Source organism: Talpa occidentalis, unplaced genomic scaffold (assembly GCF_014898055.3).
Source record: "Talpa occidentalis isolate TD23 unplaced genomic scaffold, MPIMG_talOcc4v2.1 talOcc4.11, whole genome shotgun sequence".
In the NCBI taxonomy this organism is placed as follows: Eukaryota; Metazoa; Chordata; class Mammalia; order Eulipotyphla; family Talpidae; genus Talpa; species Talpa occidentalis.
Genome location: NW_023601104.1, coordinates 89,051,726 through 89,077,428, shown reverse-complemented (window position 1 = coordinate 89,077,428; position 25,703 = coordinate 89,051,726). Strand labels below are relative to the sequence as shown.

The 25,703-nt window shown below is 39.4% G+C and overlaps 1 protein-coding gene and 1 long non-coding RNA gene across 6 annotated transcripts in view; one reads left to right on the top strand and one right to left on the bottom strand.

The window, feature by feature from the left end:
• The window catches only part of NRXN3 (neurexin 3), a 1,487,041-nt gene that overhangs the window by 508,389 nt on the left and 952,949 nt on the right, over positions 1-25,703 (top strand). The window contains exon 6 of the mRNA XM_054691888.1: positions 19,241-19,444. Coding sequence (XP_054547863.1) covers positions 19,241-19,444 — 204 coding nt within the window. The remainder of the gene's footprint in view (positions 1-19,240; positions 19,445-25,703) is intronic.
• LOC129145223 (uncharacterized) lies at positions 1,339-24,563 on the bottom strand. 5 transcript variants are annotated; one of them, XR_008550453.1, is made up of 5 exons: positions 24,378-24,563; positions 24,049-24,275; positions 23,569-23,911; positions 16,145-16,221; positions 15,472-15,640 (listed from the first exon to the last, which is right to left on the bottom strand). It is a non-coding gene; the product is annotated as an uncharacterized LOC129145223 (long non-coding RNA). The 5 variants fall into 5 exon arrangements; XR_008550454.1 differs by having other exon boundaries at positions 15,472-15,632; XR_008550456.1 differs by having other exon boundaries at positions 23,832-23,911; positions 24,378-24,562.

Sequence of the window (25,703 nt, the reverse complement as noted above, 5' to 3'; positions counted from 1 at the left end):
ACATCAAATATGAAAATTAATCAAGAGTATATAAGAATTTAATTGCAAATTGTAAAACATTAAAATTTTTAGTAGAAAATGAAGGTGAAATAAACCAGAAAGAAAAAGAAAAATACCCGATGGTCTCACTCAAAACAGGAATTTAGAAAACCTAAATAAGAGACCAGGATAAAACCTAATTATAATAAAATAAAAATAAAAATCAACAAGCAACTATAAACCAGAGACACACTACAGGGGGAGGAGGGAGTAGGATCAAAACAAGGGGGGGTGGGAATTGTATGGGGACTATAACCAAGATGAAAATGCATACATTGTGCAAAAATGAAAAATTATGTAAAAAATGTATAAAACCTAATAAAATTTTAAAAAAAATGAAAATGAAGGTGAATAGCTCTTTTACCTATGTGTGGAAAAACTATCTTTAAAATGGCGAGAAAGAAAGTACAGACCATAAAGAATAGATTAATTTGATTGTAATTAAATTTAAATCTTCTCTTCAAGGAAAGGCAAACAAATGACAAATCACGGACTGGGACAATCTTTTGGTGATGCATGTAATATACAAAGGATCGGTATCCTAAGTTGTACAATGAACTCCTACAAGTCAATGATAAGAAGATCAATAGTCCAAGAGAAAAATGAACAAGGGCTATGAATGCACACATCTCAGATACCAAAACCAAAATTCATAGCAAATATGTAAAAGATGTGCAGTCACATTAGTCATATTGAGAATGCAAATGGCGTTGTGATATCACTTCAAACCACCATATTTGCAAAATTTAAAATGTCTGATGATACTAAGTATTATTAGACAAGCAGAGAAATGGATTCCTTATATCATAAATAGTGGGAGTGTAAAATGAAGCAACCACTTTGGAATGTAATTTAGCATTGAAATTGAGCCTCACATTTGACCTAGCAATTGCACATCTATGTAAATGCTTTAAATAAACTCTCAAATTTAAGTTTAGACAGTTATTAGAATGTGCACTGGAACACTGCTTATAATGTAAAAAGAAAAAAAATTGGAAATAATCTAAATCAGCATGAGAGTGCATAAATTATGGTATCTCTGTAGAATAGAAGCCCCTTCCTCATTGGAGCAAAACAAACTAGAGCCACATGTCACAACATGGGTGAACCTCCAATTCCTGATCTTCAAAAAAAAAAAAAAAAGTAAATTGTGGAGTGACATATACAGAATGATAATTTTATGTAAAACTTGTAAACATTAAATAATCTGAAACCCTTTATTACAGAGCCATATATCTATATAAAAATATAAAAGCACACATGGATATGATGAACATCCTGTAAAATGGTAATATTTGGGGAGGAGAAAGAAGTGGGACTTCTACAAAGGGGATTTACCTAAGGCTGCAATGTTTTATTTCTTCAGAAGGAATCTGAAAAAAATATAGCAGATTGTTAGGAATTAGTGAAAATCGCCTTATAGATAAAAAGGTGTTTATTATATTATTTCTACTTGTTTAAATGAAATATTTCAAAAATAACTAAAGAACCACCCAGCCTCACTGAGATGTGGATGCTGAGTGTTCAACCAGGTTTATTTACTCATTTTTTGTTCTTCTTGCTCTTAATGGACTGATTGAAATTGCATATTGGCCACATAGCATAGCTAGTCAGCCTCTGGGGAAATATCAGAATTGTGAATTAAATTCTGAAATTTCAAGGGTCAACTATAGACATCCAGATACAACTAAAGACTAAAAGAATGAAAATGAAAACAAAATAAGAACTGAAATTGAGTTGAAAGAGTATATAATCTCTTCTCTCCTACTTCCCCTAAAATCAGATCAGAGGTTGGCATTAGCCTTCCAGAAGTATTATCTTTCTGTATAAGTAACCCCCAGCCTGAAAGACCACCCAGGGTAATATAAAACAAAACAAAACCTGCTTCTATAAATGGGAAAGAATACTCCACATACTGGTTGCACCTTCCCAAATACATCCTTGAGTTCCCCAAACAGCTTTTCCATCCTTGACCTTCTCATTGGAAACCTCTCTTTAAGCAGTTACACACAGCTCTGCAAATGTTAGAGTGACATTTGGACTGGGCTGGTGTGATTAGCTCGCCGGCTCCTCTGGGTTCCCCCGGGACCCTGCCAAGCTCCAGCTCAGCAGTATTAGCCTTGCAGGCCTCACCTCCCAGCGCTAGCAATAACATTTACCAGCTACAGTTTTCTCCATGTTCAAATATTTCCTCTAGCCCACATGACAGTGATCTAACTCCTCTATAGACTGGAACCTGATGAGCCTGGTTTGAAGAGAGGAGAGCCCTCCTTTCAGAACTTTTAACATTTACTTTTCATTAAAGATTTTACTTGTATTTTAATTGGGTTTCCCTCCTAGGATTCTGATTATGTTTCAGAAAAATTAATTAATAAAATTGCACACCTGTAAAGAAGAAAGGGCACACCTTGGATTATTCTCATGTCCGTGGAAACAAAAAAATACTTCTGCTTGGAGAGGAATCAAATCTGAGTTCTCCTCAAAAATTCTTCAGAAACTTTCAGAATTCAGAATCAAGTAGGGAATTGTATAATCATTAATCATAACCACAGAAAACACTTCAGGATCCTTGCTATGCTTAAATAGACCTAGGTTCATCAAAACTTGAAGCAATCACAGTTGCTTCTCTTTTTGTTGTGTCTCCAGTTTCTGAATGAATGGAAGAGGGATGAGTTGGATATTTTTCCTAAAGACTAGTGAGTTCTGTGCTAATACTATCCTTATATTGTACATGAGGAAACTGAGTTTGGAAAGATTAAGGGGTGTGTACAATCACCAATCTAGTAAAGTGTCAGATCTTATATACAGCCTGGGAGCTTATTGTTCTGCTATCACCTGTTTATAGAGCCACATATGTGCTGGTAGGCTCTGGCAGGGTTAGTTAAAGATAGCTAAGAACACAATAGAATTTTCATGAAAGAATGCCAATGGAAAGAGAGAAAGGAAGAATCACAGTAGGCAAACACCATAATAATTAAAGTTGCAGATATTGATGGATGCCAAAATTAGTGGTCAAAGTTTGAAGAAAAACAGAATTTTCATAATCTCAAAGTATCCTCCCCAAAATACTTACCAAGGACAAAGGAGTTATTTAACAGTGGAAGGAACTGGAATATACCAACTTAACCAAGTAATTGAGAAAATGTCCCCAGTACCCAGACACATCCACATTCATGAGCCTCTTGATGAAAATCACAGGGAAAACCACAGCTTCAGGTGTTCTTGTAAAAAATGCATAAACTCAGTCCAATCAAGAGAAAACATTAGACAAAACCAAACTGAAGATGTGACACATTCTCTGACCAGTACTATTTAAAAGGACACAAGAGATAAGAAAACTGTGAGAGAAGAGGGGCTCTTACAGACAGGGGGAGACTAAGGAAAAATGACAGCTCTTGCTGTGTGGGACCCTGGAACAGAAAAAGAAATTGGTAGGAAAAATGCTTACAATGGAAGAAGGTTTGAAGCTTATTTAAAATCTAATACTGGGACCTCCCTGGTGGCATAAGGGGTTAAGCACAGCACTGTGAAGCTATCCACAGCCTCTGCAGCATAAGTTCAATCCCTGGCCAGCAGGTGATCCACATGGCACATCAGACCTCTCCTGTCTCACCTGCTGATCCCCTCAGCAGTGTATTTCATCAGTCTGCCTCTTCTGTTCCCCACTCTGTCTCCGGTGAAACCTCTCACCCCCATGCCTCTGGCCTGTACTCCAATTCCTATATGCATAAATAAATAAATCTTGAAGAAAAGAGAAAAAATAAAATCTAATACCAATGCTAATTTCTTACTATTCATAATCATACTACGGTTTTATGTTAGCTTTAGGGACAGTGAGGTGAGAGGTGTAAGAAACAGTATAATTTTTGCAGCTTTTCTGTCTGTATGTAAGTTTGGAATAAAAAAGTTTAAAATAATATGCAAAAGAGAATAAGACAAAAATGAGAAGGACATATATTTGCCTTTAGATTTGCTTTCATGTCAAGAGAGTAGCAAATATGTAAATAAAAATGAAATACCCATAAAATGGTCTTTTGGGCACTGCCTGTAATATGTGCAGGCTCCAGATAGAGTGGGGCCATGGAGAAGGAGTGGTCCATATTATCTGGACAAGGAAGGTAGATGATAGACAGACAGACAAACAGATGACAGGATAGGCTGCTTAGATAAGCTAACACTCAGGTCTTTTGTTCATCTGCTGTCTATTTTACTGTACACTCATAGGGCCAGGATCTCTTCTAGAACATAGCTACATTGTGGTAAACAAAGAAAAGCTATCTTCTTTCCTGCAGCTTCATTCTAGCAGGAGGAATCAGAGAAACACATGAACAAAGAAGAAATCAAATGTTTTAAAAGTGGAGTTGAAAAATAAGTGTGCCAGTGTGACAGAATATGACTGGGGAATACCTTTAGATGGTGAGTTATCTAGGCCAGAGCTTGAATGAGGAGCCGGCCATACAAAGGAGAAGGTAATTTCATGCTGAAGAATAGGCTGGCTGAATGCCTAAGCACAGATCAGTGCATCTGTGGCCAAGGAAGCAAAAGGAGGTCAGCATGCTGGGCAGCAGTAGAAGGTGAGCTTAGAAGCAGGGTGACCACGTGGACTTCAGTCAAAATTGGCACACCTAGGGGATTAAAGGTGGTGCTTTTAATAATTACACCAGGGCAGTAGAAGTGAAATGGGTAGGCTGGGCCAGACATGGAAATAGGATCATCTTATAAAGAGGAAAAAAAAATTATGTAGGACCTTGTGAGTCAGTAGGAGTAGATATGTATTCTAAGTGCATTTGGAAGACTTTGAAGGGGACAGAAGCAATCACTGCCTGCAATGTGGAGAACAGACTCTTGGGTGAAGAAGGCAAGTAGGGGAGGTAATTAGGAAATTTGTCCAAGTTGAGCAAGAAAGTAGAGGACAGGGGCTTGAGCTAAGGGAATAGACAGAAAAAGAAGGAAGTGCATTTTGAAGGCAAAGTCAATGTGTCTTGATTATCCTCAGAATAGCCAGGATGTGCCAGGTGTCTAAGGGACATAGGTTATTTCATGCAAAGGGAACAGCAAAAGCAAAAGATGGAGGAGCAGGGCAATTCTAAGATCTGACTATATGTTCTATGGCCAAAGTGTGAAGGTGATTGTGCTGGAGATGTGAACAGGGACTAGACCATCTAAAATTTAGAGTTCACTGCTAAGTACAGGTATGCCTTATTTTACCTAGCTTCACTTTATTGTGCTTCCCAGATTATGGCATTTCTTTTTGTTTTACCAACTGAAAATTTGTGCCAACCCTGTATTGTCTGTGGATGTCATTTTTTCAGCAACATGTGCTACTAAATATCTCAGTGTCACATATAAGTAAGCCTTACAATGTTTCAAACTTTGTCATTATTATGATTATGATTATTATTAATGTTGTGGTGATCTGTGGTATTGATCTTTGATGTTACTATTATGATTGTTACCACGAGCTCTGTCCATATAGGACAGCAAACTTCATCGATAAATATTTGTCTTCTTACTGCTCCAGTACGTAGCTGGCCCCTGTCTCTCCCTTTTCTTGTGTCTCCCTTTTTCTTGGGACACAGCAATATTGAATTAGGCCAATTAGTAAGCCCTAAGTGTTTAAGAGAAAGGAATAAATTATCTGTCTCTCACTTTAAAACCAAATCTAGAAGTGATTAAACTTAGTGAGGAAGGCATGTCAAAAGCTGAGAGACTGAAAGCTAGGTCTCTATGCCAAATAGTTAGCCAAGTTGCAAACGCAAAGGAAATGATCCTGAAGGGAATTAAAAGTGCTACAAAACCTGTCACAACATTCCCTGAAGTCAAAACTTAAACCAGGGCAAGGCCCTAACTCTCTTTAATTCTGTGAAAGCTGAAAAGACATGAGGAAGAGGCAGAAGAAAAGTTTGAAGAGCTTGGTCTTGAGGTTTAAGGCAAGAAGTCGTCTCTGTAATATTAAAGTGTAAGATGAGGGCCTCCCTGGTGGTGCAGGTGGTTGAGCACAGTGTTGTGAAGCTGTCCACAGCCTCTGCAGCATGAGTTTGATCCCCAGCCAGGAGTTACCCACATGGTGCAGCAGACCTCTCGTGTCTCACCCACTGCTCCCATCAGTAGTGTATTTTGTCAGTCTGCCTGTTCTGTTTCCCACTCTGTCTCTGGTGAATCCTCTTGCCCTCCCGCGCATCTGGCCTGTACCCCAGTTCTTGCATAAATAAATCAATAAATCTTTTTTTAAAAAGTGCAAGGTAAAGAGGAAGTGTTGGTGTAAACCTGTAGCTAGTTGCCTGAAAGATCTAGCTAAGGTCACTTATGAAGGGACCTACACTGAACAACAGGTTTTCAATATAAATGACACAATGTTCATAACTGGAGAGGACAAGTCAAATCCTAACTTTAAAGCTGCTATGGACAGACTGACTCTCACAAGGGGCTACTGCAACTGGAAACTTTAAGTTGAAGCCCATGTTCAGTTACCATTCCAAAAACCCTAGGGCCATTAAGAATAATGCTAAGTCTGTTCTTTCTGTGCTTTTTAAATAGAACAAAGCCTGGATGATAGTCCATCTGTTTACAACATGGTTTATTAGATATGTTAAGCCCATTTTTAAGACTGCTCAGAAAAAAAGATTCCTTTCAACATATTACTGTTCACCGATAATGTGTCTGATCACCCAAGACCTCTGCTGTCAACGTACAAGAAGATAAATGTTGTCTTCATGATTGCTAACACAGTATCCCCCTGCTGTCCATGGATCAAGGAGTCATTTTGACTTTCAAGTATTATTATTTAAGAATTACATATGATAGGTTAATAGCTGCCATAGATGGTGACTCTTCTGGTAGAAGTGGGAAAAGCCATTGGAAACCCCTCTGGAAAGTATTTGCTATTCTAGAAGTCATCGAAAACATACATGGTTCATGGAAGGAGTCAGAATATTAACATTCGCGGAGTTTGTTAGAAGTTGATCCCAGCCCTCATGCATGATTTTGAGGGGTTCAAGCCTTCTGTGAAGAAAGTAACTGAAGATGCAGTAAGAATAGCAAGAAAATTATTATTGGAAATAGAGCTTGAATGTATGACTGAATTGCTGCAATCTCAGGATGAAATATTAACAGGTGAGGAATTGCTTCTTATGGATGAGCAAAATAAGTGGCTTCTTGTGATGGAAACTACTTCTGGTGAAGATGCTGTAACACTATTGAAATGACAGTAAATGCCATAGAATATTACATGAACTTAATTAATAAAGCAATGACAGAGTTTGAGAGGATTGACTCCAATTTTGAAAGAATTTCTTGTGTGGGTAAAATACTATCAAACAGCATCAAACATACTATCAAACATCTTACAGAGAAATCCTTCGCAAAACAGAGTCCACTGATGCACAGACATCATTTTTTTCTTACATTAGGAAATTTTGAAAGCACTCCAGCCTTTAGCAACCACCACCTTAGTCAGTCAATCACCTTCATGAAGGCAAGACCCTCCACCAGCAAAAGAGATTATGACTTGCTGAAGACTTAAATGAGGGTTAGCACTTTTCAGCAACAAAATATTTTTTGCTTTCTTGCAGTATCACCCTTAGTAGTCCACTGTATTGTGCAAACATGACTTTTATATGCACTGGGAAGCAAATAATATGTGTGACTTGCTTTATTGCAATGTTGGCTTTATTTCAGTGGTCTGAGACTGAAGCCACAATATCTTCAAGGTTTCTTGTCATAGGTACTTTGGTGCCAAGGAAGGGACTTGACTTGAAGGTGAGAATAGCCTGATTTGGACACTAACTCAACTATAACAGGAAAATAAAGAGATAAATTAAGGGAGGGAGAACAAACACATACGAGGTGATTGTATACAGTGACCCTTTCTGTTTGTTAGAGAAATAAATAACAAAGGAAAACCATGGAGCATAGTCGGGTAAGATGATTTTTACTTTTACAGAAATTGTTCACCCATTCTGCAGATACACTCTTGATTGTCAAGGAGTTTACAATATAATTAAGTGTTGACTCATGGACTGTGAACAGTGTTGCTGAGTCATAAAGAAGCTCCAGGAAAAACTTCAGGGACAAATTAATGTCATTATCATGTCTGTACCTTCCTTCTTCTGCTCTGGTACTATTCTTGGCACACTTATTTCTTAGTTGTAGTGATCTCTCAGACTGGTGTGCCTGACATGCAATTTTGGCAAGCTGAGTATGGTAACAGAGCCAGATAACTTGTTCCCTGTAGACTTACAAACTCATCAGCTGTGGACTGGTAATATAATTTACAATACTCTTTGCCAACACTATAAACCAACTTTCTGTTTGCAGGGGAATGGGGCCCTGACAAAGAAGTGTTTATGACTTAATTGTAGCTGTGTTCTCAGTTGTGGCTGCAGTAGCAGCTCTGTATGATGTAGCCTGGTCATCTGCCAGACTCTTACAACTTTATTTTATTTTTTTTTTTATTTTTGGTATTTGGCTAACTAAGCACAACTTGGAGATTTGCTTAATATCCACCCCAGGATCTTCTTATTTTGGGCATTTGTAGCCCTAGCATGCCCCACATCTTTGTAACAAAGGAATTGAGACATAATCGGGCACCCCAGGGCTGTTGCTTGTACCTTGATGAAATAGTCCAATATCTGACTCTTCTAGATAAAGACTTTATAAAATAGTATTGATAGAAGATATGAGAATTAGGAATCTTTGGCCAGGCAGTTGATGAACTCAGGTTATCTTGACAGTCTGAGATGTTACATATGATCCAGCATTCATGTTAATATTTTATGAGTTGCAAAACTGTACAGGGTTTGATTTCAGGGCAATTTATTAATCTGGTGACTCTAAATTCTGTGCACAGATGTAGAGCTGTTAAGAGTTTCCTCTATTCAGTTTTTGTTCTTAGTCACATCTGCTAGGCAAGATAGCTTTTCAATCACACCCTATTTGCATTGGATGCTCTGTCACATTCTTTTGTATTCCCGACCATAGCTAACTCTGCTTATGTGGTGCTGGAAACAGCTAATATGTTGTATTCACAATGTACCGTATATATTATATTATGTGTAACATATCATATATACGTGAATATACAGCACACATATAAATGTGAACCAAATGAATCAGTTGCTTTAATAGAGCATTAAACACTGTGTGTGAATGTGTGTGTTTTTGTGTATGTGTGTGTTTGTGTGTGTGTGTTGAGGCTTTTATTTAAAATATATGACTGATTTTGTGCAACCTGATTTAAGAAGCAGAAAAGCAAGCAAAAATAAATAAAATTAAGAAAGATTATTAATAAACCCATAATAATTATGGTTGCATTAATAAGCTCCCTTGGCCCCTGTACTCCAGTTGGGTTTGACCAAAGGGAAGTACCCAAAAGAGATGAGAAGGAAGGGCCTCCCTGGTGGTGCAAGGGGTTAAGACGAAACCTATGAAGCTATCTGTAGCCACTGCAGCACAAGTTCCATCCCCAGCCAGGGAGCTACCCACATGGTGCAGCAGACCTCTCCTGACTTGCCCTCTGCTCCCCTCAGTAGTGCTTTCAGTCCTTCTGCCTGTTCTGTTCCCCGCTCTGTCTCTGGTGGATCCTCTCACCCCTTGCATCTCTGACCTGTTCCCCAATTCCTGTAAGCATAAATAAATAAATCTTTTTTAAAAAGAGAGATGAGAAGGAAGGATGGAAATTAGGTCTGGATTTGCATGTCTTGGCTCCCCCCCTGTGAAATGACTGCCAACTGAATGTATCCCTTGACCTGAGGTTAAAATTATTGTGAGACACTCCTCCTTCTCTCTGCAGCTCTCTCCCCCTCCTTCCATCCTTCAGACCTCAGAGTTCTGGTAATTGACCTTCCCTTTACTCCTTCAGGCCTAGAAGTAGTAATGGGAGTTGCGTTACTCCTGCAGGGTTCAATATCCCCAACCTAGATCTTTGTAAATATTATCTTTATTAAACCTTCCTCAGAGGGCAAAATCTGAACAGGCCATCTGTTTCTTATTAGTATCATGACTGATTCATTGTTGTTATTGAACATTATGGATAGGGCAACTGAAGTCCACAAATACTTCACAGTTTAAATAACTGGAAAACCTGGGGTTCCACCCAAATCATCTAACTCCAAGCTTACACAATTATAATACAGCAGACTGAGCCATTTTGAAAGGGAGGCAGATCTACTTGTATAATTACAGCTCTGCACGATAGAGCTTTCTTGAATTGACTCAAGAATTGGAGCTATTATCAGGAACATACCACTGTCATTTACAAATACTGGGTTTTTTTTTGAAATTTTATAGCATGTTTGCAAAATAAAGCAATGGCAGTCATATCTAAAAGAGAACTGGATAAGATTGCATCTGGTCTCCATCTTCCTTATACCAACAGTTAGTCTGAAAAGCAAATCTGATCATGTCCCTCCCTGGGGAAAAAACCCTCTGTATCTACTAACACCTTAACTTTTCTTTTATTAGGTCTTTTGTAATGAGCCCTTTATGGGTCCCCTGCCCCGTCTTAACTTTTACTGCTCCAATCCATATGCTCTAACCCATATGGAGCCACCATAGTGGTTCTCCATTGGGGATCACTTATTTCCCCGGGAAGCATTTGATGGTTTCTGGAGAATTCTTCGGTCTTCATGACCAAAAGGAGTGCTCATGGCAACTAGTAAGTGGAGGCCAGGGATTCAGCTTCACAACAGTTTTCTGGTTCAAAATGTTAGTGTTGTCACAGATGAGAAACCTTATGAGCTCCTCCTGACCTTTTTTTTTTTTTTTTTAAGATTGATTGATTGATTGATTGATTTATTTATTTATTTATTTATTTATTTATTTATTTATTTATTTATACAAGCACTAGGTACAGTCAGAAGCACGGGAGGTTGAGAGAATTTACGAGAGCCAGAGCGGGGAGCAGAGCAGGCAGAAGGACTGAAGTACACTGCTGAGGGGAGCAGTGGGCGGCAGGAGAGGTCTGCGCGCCATGTGGGACCCTCCACCAGTGGCCAGGGAGCAGCCGGGGATCGAACTGGCGCTGCAGAGGCTACGGGCAGCTTCGCAACCCAGTGCTCAACCACTGCGCCACCGGAGAGGCCCGACCTTTTTTTTTTTTTAAATGATTTTTTTTTAAAGATTTATTTTATTTATTTATATAAGCACTGGGTACAGTCAGAAATGTGGGAGGGTGAGAGAATTCACCAGAGTCAGAGTGTAGAGCAGAGCAGGCAGAGTGATGAAGTATACTGCTGAGGGGAGCAGTGGGCGGCAGGAGAGGTTTGTGTGCCATGTGGGACCCTCGCCCTGTGGCTGGGGATTGAACCCGTGCTGCAGAGGCTGCGGGCAGCTTCAGAAACCAACGTTCAACCGCTGCGCCACCGGGGAGGCCCCCTCCTGACCTTTTTGATGACCTGTCAGGCACGGTGCTTAATATATGACTTCATGTGATGCTCTAGTCAACTTTGTTCCTGCACACACATGCAGATCACACTTCTGGAAGACCATCCACTCCTCTTTGTGGTTCACTGTCTTATTCTTTTTTTACTTTTTTAAAAAAGATTCATTTATTTTGCATACAGGCCAGAGGTGCAGAGGGTGAGGGGATTCACCAGAGACAGAACAGGGAACAAAACAGGCCGACTGAACAAAGCACACTGCTGCGGGGAGCAGCAGGCGAGCCAGGAAAGGTCTGCTGCACCATGTGGGTTGCTCCTGGTCAGCTGGGGATCAAACTCGTGCTACAGAGGCTGCAGACAGCTTCACAGGTTGTATTCTAACCCCTTGTGCTACCAGGGAGGACCTCTCTTACCCTTTAAACATAGTTACCCACTCCTTGCTCCAACAATCTAGGCAAAGGTATATACACCTGAACTGAATTCCCACAACACTTAATTCATTCTTTAATATAAAAATTTACCTGTTTGTATGTCTATTCCAAACTTGAAGAACAAGACATGTTATTTATGCACCCCCTTCCTACCTTAGCACAGTGTCTACTAGGGATTAGATATCAATCACTGAATCTATTTGTGAATATAATTGCAGTATTTGTAGTAATGGGTAGGTTTCTTCTGAATACCTGTTGTATTTAACTTTTATAAATTAAGTCACATTTAACTTTTATAAATTAAGTGACATTTGAATTCAATAGGAGAATTTGCATTTAAGGGAGAGCTGCATGAATTCTTTGGTCTAATAACTTTTTATTTTAATTATATTTTTATAAACCACAGAGTTTTTGTTTCCCCTATTTCATGTTTCTTTCATTATTTTTTAATACCAAAAATGATGTCAAAGCACGTATCTGCTTTTCTTAAAGTGAGAGATGTCAATCAAAATTTTAGGCATAACATTAGAGTACCCCAGTTGTTTGGAAAAGAGAAGCCCTTATCACTGTAGGTAATGTCAGTATTATGTTGAGAATATGAAAAAATAGTTCTTTTCAGCTTTGTCCACCAGAGGGAGGATATCCATTTTGTTGATTCCTTGGAATTGGCTACTGTTGGGTCTGCTTGGAGTTAGAGATTTATGTTGTTCCTGCTGCTACAAAATACAGATTTAGAGCCTGGCAGGCATTCCTGCGTAGATTTGTGCATGGCTTAAGATCAGCCTGGTTTGGGTGGAGAGGAAGCAATCTGTGCATTTTGGAAGCTTTGTCAGAATAAAACACACTTAAGGAGTATGTGAAACTATTGCTGTATGAGACAACAATACAGAGGGTTGTACAGAGAGAGAGAGAGTGAGGAAATGATTATTTAGTGGTATTTTGTTTACAAAGTTGGTCATAAGAGTGTCTTGTTTCCATGGGCCATGGCCATGGCTGTTGGAAGTCAAGTGCAGAGTCAACATCATATGCTAAGTGCGAAGTGAGAACAGAAAAGCACAAAGTTATTTGTTCACAATGCTCCCTCTCTGTGCGGGGGCTCCCTGCATTTGTTGGGAATATTATCAGTTGTGTTGTCTATGACTTTAGTTTTGATAATTTCCTGTTTCTTTGGGGATAGATATACTCATTTCATGATGAAAAGCAGCGGGAAGATGATGGGGAAAATTTCTAGCCAGAAACTCCCTCTTTCAAATTAAATAAACAAAAAACACCAGTCAAATAATCATTTACTCCATGTAAAGAAATGTGGATGGCTGAGTGTCATAAATCTCAAAAAGTGGGAGCAAGACAAATATTTATGAAATCAATCAAGAAGAATGGCCAAGCATGATGAGGCTGCTGGCTCTGCCTGTGCTCCTCAGGTATAATTCTGTGCAGTTGACAAAAATATGAGTGTTATCCTAATATTTTGTACAGGGAAATAGACTGAGTGCCATCCTCACTCTCAGGTTGAAACCTTCTTTTCTTCCTATCCACCCACTTTCCACTTCCCCTCTGGTAAACATTCTGTTTTTCACAGAATCTAGGAGTTATTTTTGTTGTCCCTTGTTAGTTCAATTTGGGGGGGGGAGTTATTTATATTCCATGTATAAGAGAAACCATCTGGTAATTGTCTTTCACTTTCTGTCTTATTTTGCTTATCATAATCACCTCAAGTTCTACCCTGTCACTAAAGATAAGATTTTCTAATATTTTTTATTTTTAATTTTTTAAGATTTATTTATTTATGCATATAAGAACAGAAGTACAGGCCAGAAGTACGGGGGGATGAGAGGATTCACCAGAGTCAGAGTGGGGAACAGAACAGGCAGACTGACTGATAAACACTGCTGAGGGGAGGAGCAGCAGGCGAGACAGGAGAGGTCTGCTGCGCCATGTGGGTAGCTCCCTAGCCAGGGACTGAACTCCCACTGCAGAGGCTGTGGACAGCTTCACAGCACTGTGCTCAACTGCCTGCGCCACCAGAGGAATGCCTATTTCCATATATTTTTCTCAGCACAGATACAGGTAGAATGACAAACACATAGAAATGCTTAAAACAATGGGGGAAACCTACAGGTGTTATTTTAATGACAGTTAATTTTACAGGATGTTAGCAAAAGAAAACGAAACCCTCAAATTTCAAATAGAAATTTGAGAACTCACTAAAATTTACTGAAGTTATTATGAATAACATGAAAAGATAGTGGTCATTATTTTGAATTCTATATTTCAAATTTAGCTCAAGAAAGCTACCAGTCGCCTAAGAAAAGCTAGAATGTTATCTCTCCCATTTTCCCCTACATCTCTAAATTTTTGTTGTTCTTTTATTATTTTTATTACGTGTTGTGTAGAAAAGGGAGAGTTAATTGGAAAGATCTGGGTTGCTCAATCTCCACATATTCTCACAAAGGGCCTTATTTTTTTGCCTGCCCCTTCACCAGCTCCTGGGACTTGAGTTCCTGGAAAATGCTGACTGATACGAGTATTTGACATGCTAAAGTTCTCGAGCTACACTGCATAGTTTGTCTAGACAGTTTATTCAAACAATATACTTTTCCAACAAGCAACACCTCTTTACCCTCTGGGGTACTGGACCATCAGTGATTCGTATCAGTCACATGGGTGCTGTGAGCCTATGTGACTGACCCCTGAACAAGATCCCTGGAGGCCAGGTTCAGGAGAGCTTTTTTGGTTGGCCAAATTCTGCTGTTTTCTCACATCCTCACTGGAGAGACTACTTTATCTAGCTCTCCTGGGAGAGAACTCTGGAAGCTTGTGCCTGGTTTCCTGCAGACTTCACCCCACATGCTTTGTCCCTTTCCTGATTTTACTCTGAACCTTTTATTGTAATAGCCCATAACCATAACTATAACAGCTTCTAGGTCTTGTGAGTCCTACCAGAGAATTATCCAGATGGAGGGTGGTTCTGGAAATCTCTACCAGCCAGGTATATACATTGTTCTAGAGTCAAAATGTACACAATCATCATGTGCTTGTTGTGTAATTAAATATTGTCACTGTTTTCACCAAGTTTCTTTAAATCAGAGTTTCTCATTTCTGACTAATTTTTGTTCATCTTGTAAATATTTGTTGGCTCATTTATTGACTCAAAAGCCCGAAGCACAACCCTTCAATACTGACTGAACAATAAATACAACAATCCAGGGTACACTCTGAGGAAACCAGGTTTAGAATCAAAATCATGTCTATCCTTGTCTTCTGGGAAGCTGAGCATATTCCCAAGGCTGCACTGCTCAGGAGCAACTCCCAGGTACAGGTCCCTGACTAAACATAAAGCAGGACCTCAGCCCCTGAACTGTGAAGGTATCTCCAAGTCATGCACTTCCAACAGATAACGTGTGAAAATTGACTGACGAGGGCAACGTAAGTGTAATATTTGACCAACAAGTGGCTTATACTGACACAGAGGCAATACCTAAGAAGTCAGGCTAAAAGCTAAAACAAAAAAAAAAAATACTGGAGAAGGGTCATCAGAACCTTCTCACTACTAGGAAAATGTGTCATGGAATTATCCTTTAAACAAACAAATAAATGAGCTGTGCTGTATAATTTGTCTAGACAGTTTATTCAAACATAGAGTTTTGTCCCAGGTGAGCAGATCAGATGCAGTCTCTCCAGTGAGGATGTGTGCCAACACAGCAGAGTGTGTCCACCAAGATGGTCTCCTGGGCCTGTCCTCCAGGGATCTCATTCAGGGGTCAGTCACATAGGCTCACAGCACCTGTGTGACTGATATGAATTACTGGTGGTCCAATCCCCAGAGAGTAAAGCAAGCTATAAGAATAGCACTGGTGGGGGGTGGTGGTGGGGGTGGTGGTGATGTGAGTAATATCCAGATTTGCTACAATCTGTTGTGGAAAATGTCCAGTTTCAACCAAAAAATTGTGAAACATGCAAAAGAAAAGTATAACCCAAGCCCAGGAGTAAATCCAGGCAATAGAAACTGCCTCTGGGGGGGCCCATATGTTGGATGCCACAGACCAAGGCTACATGGAAGCTATTATAAATATGTTCAAAGAATTATGGGAAATCATGCATAAATAATTAAGGAAAAATTGAAATAACTATTCATTAAATAGAGAAGATTAATACAGAGATTAAAATTATATATAAATTTATTTTTTTGTTTTTACTTTCCAACTGCAAAATTATACATATATGTATGAGATACATTATGTGTATGCAGTTTTGGAGTTGAATACCATAATCTAAGAAATTAAAAAAAATACTTACTAGATGGATTTAACAATAGATTTGAGTTGGCAGAAGAAAGAACCAGTGACTGGGCAGATCAATAGAGATTCTACAATCTGAATAGAAGAAAAAAACTGTTGAAGGTAAATGAACAGAGAAATGTGGGACATCATTTAATATACCGATGTAGTAAGATGGGAGCACTGGGAAGAAAGGAGAGAGAAAAGGACAGAAAAATGTTGAAAGAACACCTGAATATTTCCTAGCTTGGATGAAAAATACTTATCTACACATCAAAGAAGCTCAACAAACTCTAAGCAGGATGAATGCAGAGAGATTCACGCCCAAATTCATTCTAATAAAACTAGTGAGAGCCAAAGACAAAGAGGAAATCTTGAAAGCAGCAAGATAAATGACTCATCAGGTCCAAGGACAACACTGTTAGATGGACTGGTGATGTCTCTTCAGGAACAACAGTGACCAAAGATTGAGAGAGTATTCAAGGCGCTGAAAGAAATTTATCAACCAGTAGTCCTGTACCCAAGCTATCTTTCAAAAATGAAGACGATATGAAGACATTTTCAAATAAACAAAAAACACAGAATTCATTGCCTTAGAAGAACCACTAAAAGATATTCTTTAGGCTGCAAGGAAGGGATACCAGGCAGTGATTTCAATCTACATGTAATTATCTACAGAGGTAATTATGTAGGCAATGCTAAAAGACAGCATAATTACATAGTTCTTCTTTTTTCTCCTTGTAACATTTTAAAAGCAAATTGCATAAAACAATATCTATAAAGTTGTATTGTTGGGCCTCTAACATATAGAATTGTAATCTCTTTGACAATAAAACATGATTGAATGAAGCTACATTGGTGAAAGCAAATGACAGCAGATGGTATCTTGAATCTGCAAGAAGAAATGCACAGAGACAGAGATGGTAAATAATAAGCTTAAATAAAATAAACTCCATAAAGGTATTTAAGTGCTCCTTTCTTATATTGACTTCTTTAAAAGGCATGTTTTTATAAAGCAGTAATTACAATGTATTGGTGGGCCTATAACAGAGACACAATGTGAAAAACAATGATAGCACAAAAATGAGGAGACACAGAGAGTAAAGAGTAAAGTTTGTTGTCTCCTCCTGAGATAAATACAAAGTAGATTCTGATGAATTATGGTGAATATTATAAGCCTGAGATTAATCACTAAGAATAGAATTCAACCTATGGTAATTCAACATATATAGTTAAGAATTGTTAAAGTAATTAAAATATTATTCTAGAAGAAGGTCATTTGGACAAGAGGAGGGAGTAAATGATGCAAAGAGCAATCAAAGAAGAGGGCTATGTAAGTTCCACTATGTGGACATCCGTGATATGAAATCTCAGCACTCAATAATCTAATGGATATTAGGTCAGACCTTCTCTTGTTTAGACACACTTTCCCCCTGGAGTGAGTATTCTATTCACAGTACTCCCTGCATTTAAAATCTTTTCAGCAAACTAATAGGAATCCTGGAACAGATTTTGTTTCTGCTGATCCTTATATTAAATTTTCTGCTTCATCACCCTTCCCTTAAAAAATTAGGTTAATAATAGAGAACACTCCAGAGACACAGAGAGAGGTAGTCATTGAGATACATTATTCTGTACCATTAACTGTTAACTACATACTCATCTGATAGCCTCTGAATCTAACAATATTGACATAAAGATGGGTCATATAGAATATATTCTGGCCCTATGCATGTCCAGCGGCATATAAGTGGCTACTAAATCTGTAATATATTCAAGTTGAATGCATCAACAACCATAACATGGTTCACCAAAAACCCTTGCATGTCTTAAAAAGGAAAGTGTGTGTGTGGTGTGTATGGGTACATAGTAATAATTAATGATGTTCATAAATAACAAACATGCAGCATTATGTGTCTACAACAATATGTAGAAATACATACACAAAGCAAACACACGTATACATAAGACCACAATGTTACCATGAAACACTGTATATTTTCATTGGGTTCTTAAAAGCATTCATGTGCTCCTGGCATAGTTCTCTGATAATTTGGTGAGAATCAGATTGCCTGCATCCAGTTCCCAGCTCTGTTATTTATTAGCCATGTGACCCTCTCTCTATAAATAATAATAATAATATTGTCTTCTTCCTGGTGTTCTTGTAAGTATCAACTATATTCTTAGTGCATGTAACGTCCTGGAAAGCACCACACAAATAAAAGTGCTCAATAAATTTTTGCTATCATTATGGATCCTTTGATTCTGTTCTTCCAGGAGGTAAAATAGTTTCTTTCACATCTGGAGCATGAGTTGAATTTAGATTATGCTTCCTATCTGAGAACATATCTTTGTAATATGCCTTTTATTGGGATGGTATCTGCAGCTGTCACACCTCTGTCTGTGATTCTTTTAGAGTTTGCAAGTTGTCATGTATGCCTGTTAACATGTCCTGTGTATTACCTGGGTGGTGATTGCTTCCCAAGAATCAGCAAGTGTATTTATATTGTTTTTCATGGACCTGTAGAATATTATGTATGATGACTGCACAGGTGATGTATTTTGAAAACCTTCTACGTGTTCCGCCTGGTCTCTCCCTGTTCCAATTCCTTTTAGACATGAGGGCAGAAAATGCTTATCTCTTTTGTTCACTCTTCTGTCTTGAACACGTAGAAGAGTACAAGGTACACAGTTACACAAGAGAGTGCATCATAGTACCAAGTGATCAAAAAACACTTGGTTACTTCCCACCACCTCCCAAAGTGCAGACTGTATTCCAGGCTCAAACTATCCTTATTCAACTACTTCTCAAAGCATGCTTCTGTTAAGTGGAATAGTTTGTTATTGTATGAACATCACCCATCTTTCTTCTGTGTGTATAGAGAAGCTATTTTATCTACCTGCCACATCTGACGCCAGCACGTCTTCATTCAAACCCCACCTACCCACCAAGACCAGCTCAGACTCTACCCCATCTAGTAAACTCACCTGCATGCCCCAGCCTCTCTTATGAGTGTCACTGGCTTTGTTGATACATATTTCATATGTTGTGTAGTGATTTTATACTAATATAAGTATTTGTTGATCCTAACGACCCCCTCTCCTCTTCTTGCAGAGGCGTCCATCTTGAGCTATGACGGCAGCATGTACATGAAGATCGTCATGCCCATGGTCATGCACACGGAAGCAGAGGACGTGTCCTTCCGCTTCATGTCCCAGCGAGCCTACGGGCTGTTGGTGGCCACTACCTCCAGGGACTCTGCCGACACCCTGCGCTTGGAGCTGGATGGGGGTCGCGTCAAGCTCATGGTTAACTTAGGTATCGTATGAAGTAACCTCTGCCACTCTGTTTGGGCTTGTCTTCCCTTTCTTTTCTGATTTTCATTGGTTTGATTGAATTCTTTGTTTGTTTCTGGAAAGTCAGCTTCTCACCTCTTGTTTAATAGACCAGGGATAAAACCCGACAGCAACAAACACCTTCTCCTTGTTTCTGCATGAGGTTTTGATGTCAATTTCTGGTTTCTGACAGTGGTGGTTTATTTACTAGATTATTTGTTTTCTAAGTTTCCTTTCTTGGTATTTTGGAACCGTTTAGCTTTGTGTAAAACATGCTACTTTGGTCCATCTTTTGATAAATCACATTCCCATTAAGTTCAACTCCTTGGTCACCACTCAAAACAGTCAAAGCTGCGGGCAGGGACAGGGTAGGGTAGGGAGACAAAGTAGGAGGGTGGGCTGGAGACACTCAAGCTTTGGGACTGATATGAGGAATCATTGTTTTTAGCCCCACAGTGGCTATTCAGAAGGGAACTTTGGGTGGCCTGGATGACACTGCATCTCCTTATACTTTTCCCTAGTGAGGAAAATAAGTCAGATTGTTTCTACTGTCCCACTGAAGATATATCCTAAGTTTAGTTTTCTGACATGTGAAAGGAAAACACGGCTCCTGATGGGTGTCTCCACCTTCCTTCCTATCATTCAGCAGACTTCTTATGAAGATTGTTATGTCTTACTGTTACCTGTTACTCTGTCCTCCTCATAATATATCCCGATTTTTTCTTATATTGAAAAGTTATGACCATTTCAAATTTGTAGCTTTCTTGGGAGAGAACCTGTTCTTTCACTGTAATTATAAATAACAGATACTTTAGACATTCTCCTCTGTATGGCCTCACATTGTCTCCTGCTGCTGACACTCTTGTCTGGATTCTAATTGGTGGTCTACAGCTAATGAGGACTCTCTTGATTTTTTGAATTAAAAGAAGAAAACCCTCCATTTCTGCTGATTCTACTCAGTAGAAAGTCAGTGCCCTATGTTGACAGGATAAGTGATATAGCTAAAGTTAAACTTTTTTGAAGCCTATGAGTTTGTTTAGGTATGTAGAAATGTTTGGATGCAGAGTCCCTATATAAAATCACAGTGGAATAGCTTGTCAGAGGCATGAAGAAGACTTGATGGACAAATATACGAGATGCATAAAACCCTGGATGACCTGGTGGGGGAAGGTAGGGCTTTGAATCCATACCAGAATGATTTGTGATCAGGTCAAATGGCTGCACTTGGGAAATGCCTACATTTGCATCCTAAAAATCTCTAGGACACAGAGGACTGTTTTGAGCAGTGACTGGTTTAGTTACATCTTTTCTTTTCTTCCAATATGCAGCTTTTAAAAAACATGCTCGTTTACTTGCCCAACCTCATTTGATTTCTGTTGTCAGTGTGTCTCTTGGTTTTTCTTTTCTCTGTGTACATGTGTATTTGGTTATTTTGGGTTTTGTTGTTCTCTTTTGCTGGATCTTTGTGTTCTTGAGTTTCCAATTCTCCCCACCATCACCCATGGTAAATCAAAAGATGGTATTCAACCCTTCAAAGGCCCAAAGCCTGCGGCCCGCATAGCAAACAGCCTTGAGAACAGAGTGTACTGAGCAGCCTGCAGGGACCGGCATACCCCTGTCCCTCTCGCCTTCCCCTCCCCACACCACCCTTCCCACCTCAAACCAACAAAAGGGCAAGTTACCTAAAACCAATCACCAGTGGTTGGTTGTTTAATTCTCTGAAAAACAGCGGGAAAAAAATTCCTAAAAATAAAACAGAAAACCCCAAAGCTATTGTCTAGGTCATAGAAAAAGAAAAAGATGATTTTTAACTCTGCATCTATTTCAAATTTAGAGTCACAGCTATCAGACTGATTCAGCCCCATGGGGTTCTGAGGAAATGTGCCCCATCTTAAAAAAACAATTGTTTTTTTTTTTTTTTCTTCTATGGATGTTTTTTTGTAAAGATTAGAAAGCCAGCTGTGACAGATCTCACATCCTAGAAAGAGAAATGGAAGGTGGAATGAGATAAAAGGGGATGAGGAGAGAGATGGACAGATATTTTCCTCTCTCTCTCTCTCTCTCTCTCTCTTTCTACACACACACACAGATACACACAGAGTTAGTCATAGACCCCATGTATATTCCTGTAAGCCTAAATTCTCCCAAGTTGAGACATCTTAGGCAAATAAAAATGAAGTCCTCCTTCTTCTCCAGAAGCATTAGTGGCTTTTTTTTCCCCCTGGAGGTAGGAGGCACCACAGTTACTAGTTTGAATTTATTTAATTTTCCTTCAAACTTAACACAGAAAACTAGAAAATTGAACTTAAATTTCTTATGCTTGTGTAGACACAATACTTCAGAACTTCACATTAAGGCTCTGCTGGAAGTTTCTCCTTCCACCCCTCCTCAGGACATATCCCTTCATAAGTTTCTTTCTTCTTGCCATAGTTCATATTTTGCTTTTCCTGGTCGTAGAAGAAAAGCCTCCACATAGAGTTTGCATTCAAATTCAGTCCCCGAGAACTATCAACAATTGCAAATGATCATTTTGTCCCCGGACTCCAGCTCAGTTGCATCTATTTTCTAGCCAAGTCACAAATGCTACTCCAATTTATTTCAAATTTATCACACATGTAAGTTCATGGTATAAAAGCCTCATATATATTTTTGCTATAGAATACAACTAAGTGTCAAGGAGACTAGACTTCTCCCAGAGGCTTGTTCTATGAAGACAACCCCTATGAGGGTGGCAGTCACGAGTAATGTCTTGGAACACGCAACACATTTCTAAAAGTTGTGAGGTTGGCTATTGATCAGTCATATTTTGATCACTTAAAATTATAAGATCTAATAATATTTTATATTACATTTAACGTGTTACAAAAATAATCTTACTTTAATCTCACAGTAATTTTGTAAGATCAATCAAAAGAGCACTTTTATGCTTACTTTCACAGAAGTGAAACAAAGACAGACATAAATGACTTGTCAATGCTTTTAGAAGTAGTTGGTAGCAGGCAGAGCTGGGACTAGAAATCGAGCTTGTAAACTGCTAGATCAGCGTGGCGGATCTGTTCCCGCCACAGCTCGATATTATGCCCCAGCGATGGGGCAGGCTTAATGACTTCTAACTGCTCTCACGACGGTCACCTTTTAAACATGCACAGAGGGAATCTCCTTTTTACTTAGTGCCCAGTGTGAATTGAGCCACACAGCAGAAGTCAGTCGATATCGTTACGGCTTGATGCATGTGTGGCCTTTACAATCCTCAGCAGAGTGCTGGGGACTCTTCTTCAATGGTGGCAGCTCGGAGGGAGTGTCATGCAGTTTAGTTAATGGCACTCCCATTCTGGAGGTAATTTCTCTCTGGAAACATGGCTTCACCGACATCATTTACAAGATGCATAGCTGAAGCTACACAACTCCTAGAAACATCCATCTCTTCCCTGCTTAGCCTAAATTTCATCAATATGGGAAATAATAAATTCTTCTCATTTTAATGAGAAGGTAATTTTTTTTTAAAAATGAGCAACACATATACACAAAAGCTCTTCTCAAACACTATGGTAATGCTCAGGCAGAAAACCTCGGCTGTTACTGTAGTCAAAGAAAATTCCCTTCAAAGCCAGTTGTCTTGATTCATTTTTCATTAGAAAATTCATCCTCATATCAAGACACCCTCTCAGAGTCTGTGAACAAGAGTCTGGGGTAGATTTTTCTCCTCATAGTCCTTTTCAGGTAACCGTACAAAATATTTACTTCTTGACTTAAAACAACCATTTGTTATCGTGAAAGCTGTGTCCTCACCTGGGCTTAAAGACACGCTCAGTTCATGGAACCATTTGGGTGGACCCAGAAGGACAGGCCCACCAACACCTCTCACTAGCCCTGGTCCTTGGAGAATAAGAGCCTCAGCAGCACAGAAACCAAGGAAGAGAACCACTCCTATTGTTCTTGGCGTGTTACTTAGGCCCTCTCTTTCTTGTGCCCTCTCTCTGAAGCTGGCCCTTACAGGCTGTTCCCTCTCTTGAAGAAGGGGTGTTCTCCAGCTACGGGTGATGGTAGGTGTGCCCCCTAGTGGAGGCCCCACCCTGCTCCCTCCTGCCCTGCCCTTCCCAGTCCTACCAGGGGCTTGGCCTCCTCTGTCTGGTGATCGTACCACTTGCTCCAGGGCTGTTTGCTCCCACTTTTCTGTTGCGGTTGACGACACATGACAAACCTAACCGCACGAAACCAAACCCAGATTTTTCTCAAGAGATGTTCTTCTGGGGAACAAATAAGGCTCCCTCCTCCTTCCTCAGAATGACTGGGCGTCATAAATTGCTCCTCTCTGATGTCACACAGCTTCATTCTGCCCTGTGGTTTGCACTGTTTCTCTGTTCACTTACTTGCTTAAAATTGCTTACTCTGGGAAGTTCACATAGTGGCATTATTCTCTCCAAGTCCTCTCCAAGACTGTTGGGTCAACCTGAGGCAGAAGAAAAACAGTTTCGAGCTGTATTTTTCTCTGTTAACATTCCTCCTTTTCTTTACCATTTTGCCTCTACCTTTTAATATCTGACTGACAGCAAATTCTTTTTGGAATTTCCATTGTTGTAAACTGACCTTAGGTTCAACTGGGCAGCTCCGTAACAGTGAACTGGAGACATTTCTCCAGCTGTTTCTGCCCGACTCCTCACACTCACTGTCTCCTCTCAACACCTGGTGTGCTGTGTGTCCTGACTTCAAACAGGAATTCATGACAGACCTGTTACACTGACCTCTGGCACAGAATACCTTGCCTGGTTACCAGGACCAGAAGATGAGTTTCCCTTTCTTCTGATGCCTTCTCACTTAAAAAAATAAAAGCAAAGAAGGTTCCCATCTCAGGCTGCAGAATCCCAAAGTGAAATAGGGAGGAAATCAAAGGTGCCGGAGACCTCCTACCCACCTACCTGTCTCGTCTTCTCCTTGAATGTTGCAGGCACTTGATTCCGCCTGAGCATTCCGGCCGGAAGACAGAGATGGGTTTGTGAGTGGTTGGTCTGGGGGCCTTTGAAACAACAGCAGAGACCCAACCGATTGTGACAGCGTCTGTAACTCCTACCCCCCACATCTGACCCCACCTCTCTAAAATCTGGGATGGGTGTTTGTGCGGTTAGCTGTTTGCAAGTGGCCATTTTATGACAGGACATGACCAGGTGGTATTAACCCTTTCCTTACCTCTGAGGGTGATGGCAAATCTGCCTACACAAATTTCTATAGCGCTTGGGGCCTGACATCAGGTGAGGGAGGAAGGGGTTTGTTTTTAGAAAAAGAGAAAGGGTTAAATACTGCACTGAGAAACTTCATGGACAGATTTTTTAAAAACATGATACAATGTGTCAGACTGGTGATATATTTTTGGAATACTAATACAAAAAATGTGTTGGTGCTTTGAAAGATAAATTTAAAGAAAATCAATTTTCAGGGGAAGCAAACTCTAACCTGCATTGGGTGGGGGAATTTTTGCCTAATTTTCCAAGTTTAACAAAATTAATATTTTCAAAATCCAGGTTTGGATACTTTATGAATAGGGTTTTTTTGGGGGAAAAAGCATACTCGGTGTCTATTGTGGATATATATGTATACCAGTATATATCTCTATACATATGTGTATATATATGTGTGTGTGTGTATATATATATGTATCCAACTTTACTAAATAATATACTGTACATATACACCCACCCTTAAACTTGTGCATACTGTATATATATAAAATGGCCACATTTCTTGCGTGTGTCTGTCCCCGGAAGGGTGGACTGATTGTTTTTGGATGTCTGCAGCTGTTACCTTGAAGGATGCAATTTCATCTTTCATTTATTTTTCCCCATCTAGACTGTATCAGGATAAACTGTAACTCCAGTAAGTTTTCCCTCAAGTTTCATTTTGTTCTTAAAAAAAAGAAAAGAAAAACTGACTTTATTTTGTTTACTGTTTTATGAGCTGTTTTTTATTTGAATTATTTTATTTTTTGATTATGGAGATGCGGGGGGAGTTGGGGTTGGCCAGATGCTGGGCTGGGGTGTTGGTACAGGGCTGAGTGTGGCCCAGATGTGGTTACTGAATCAGGGAAGATCCTCTCTCCTCTCCTGGCATTTATTCTCTATACAGAGGAGGAAAGGCCACCTGGAGAATGAAATGGCTTGAAAATGAGTTGAAATGGTAATTTGTTGTTTTGGGGAGCTAAACAGGCAAAATGTGTTAGAACAACTGGAATGCACTTCTCCACTATGAAA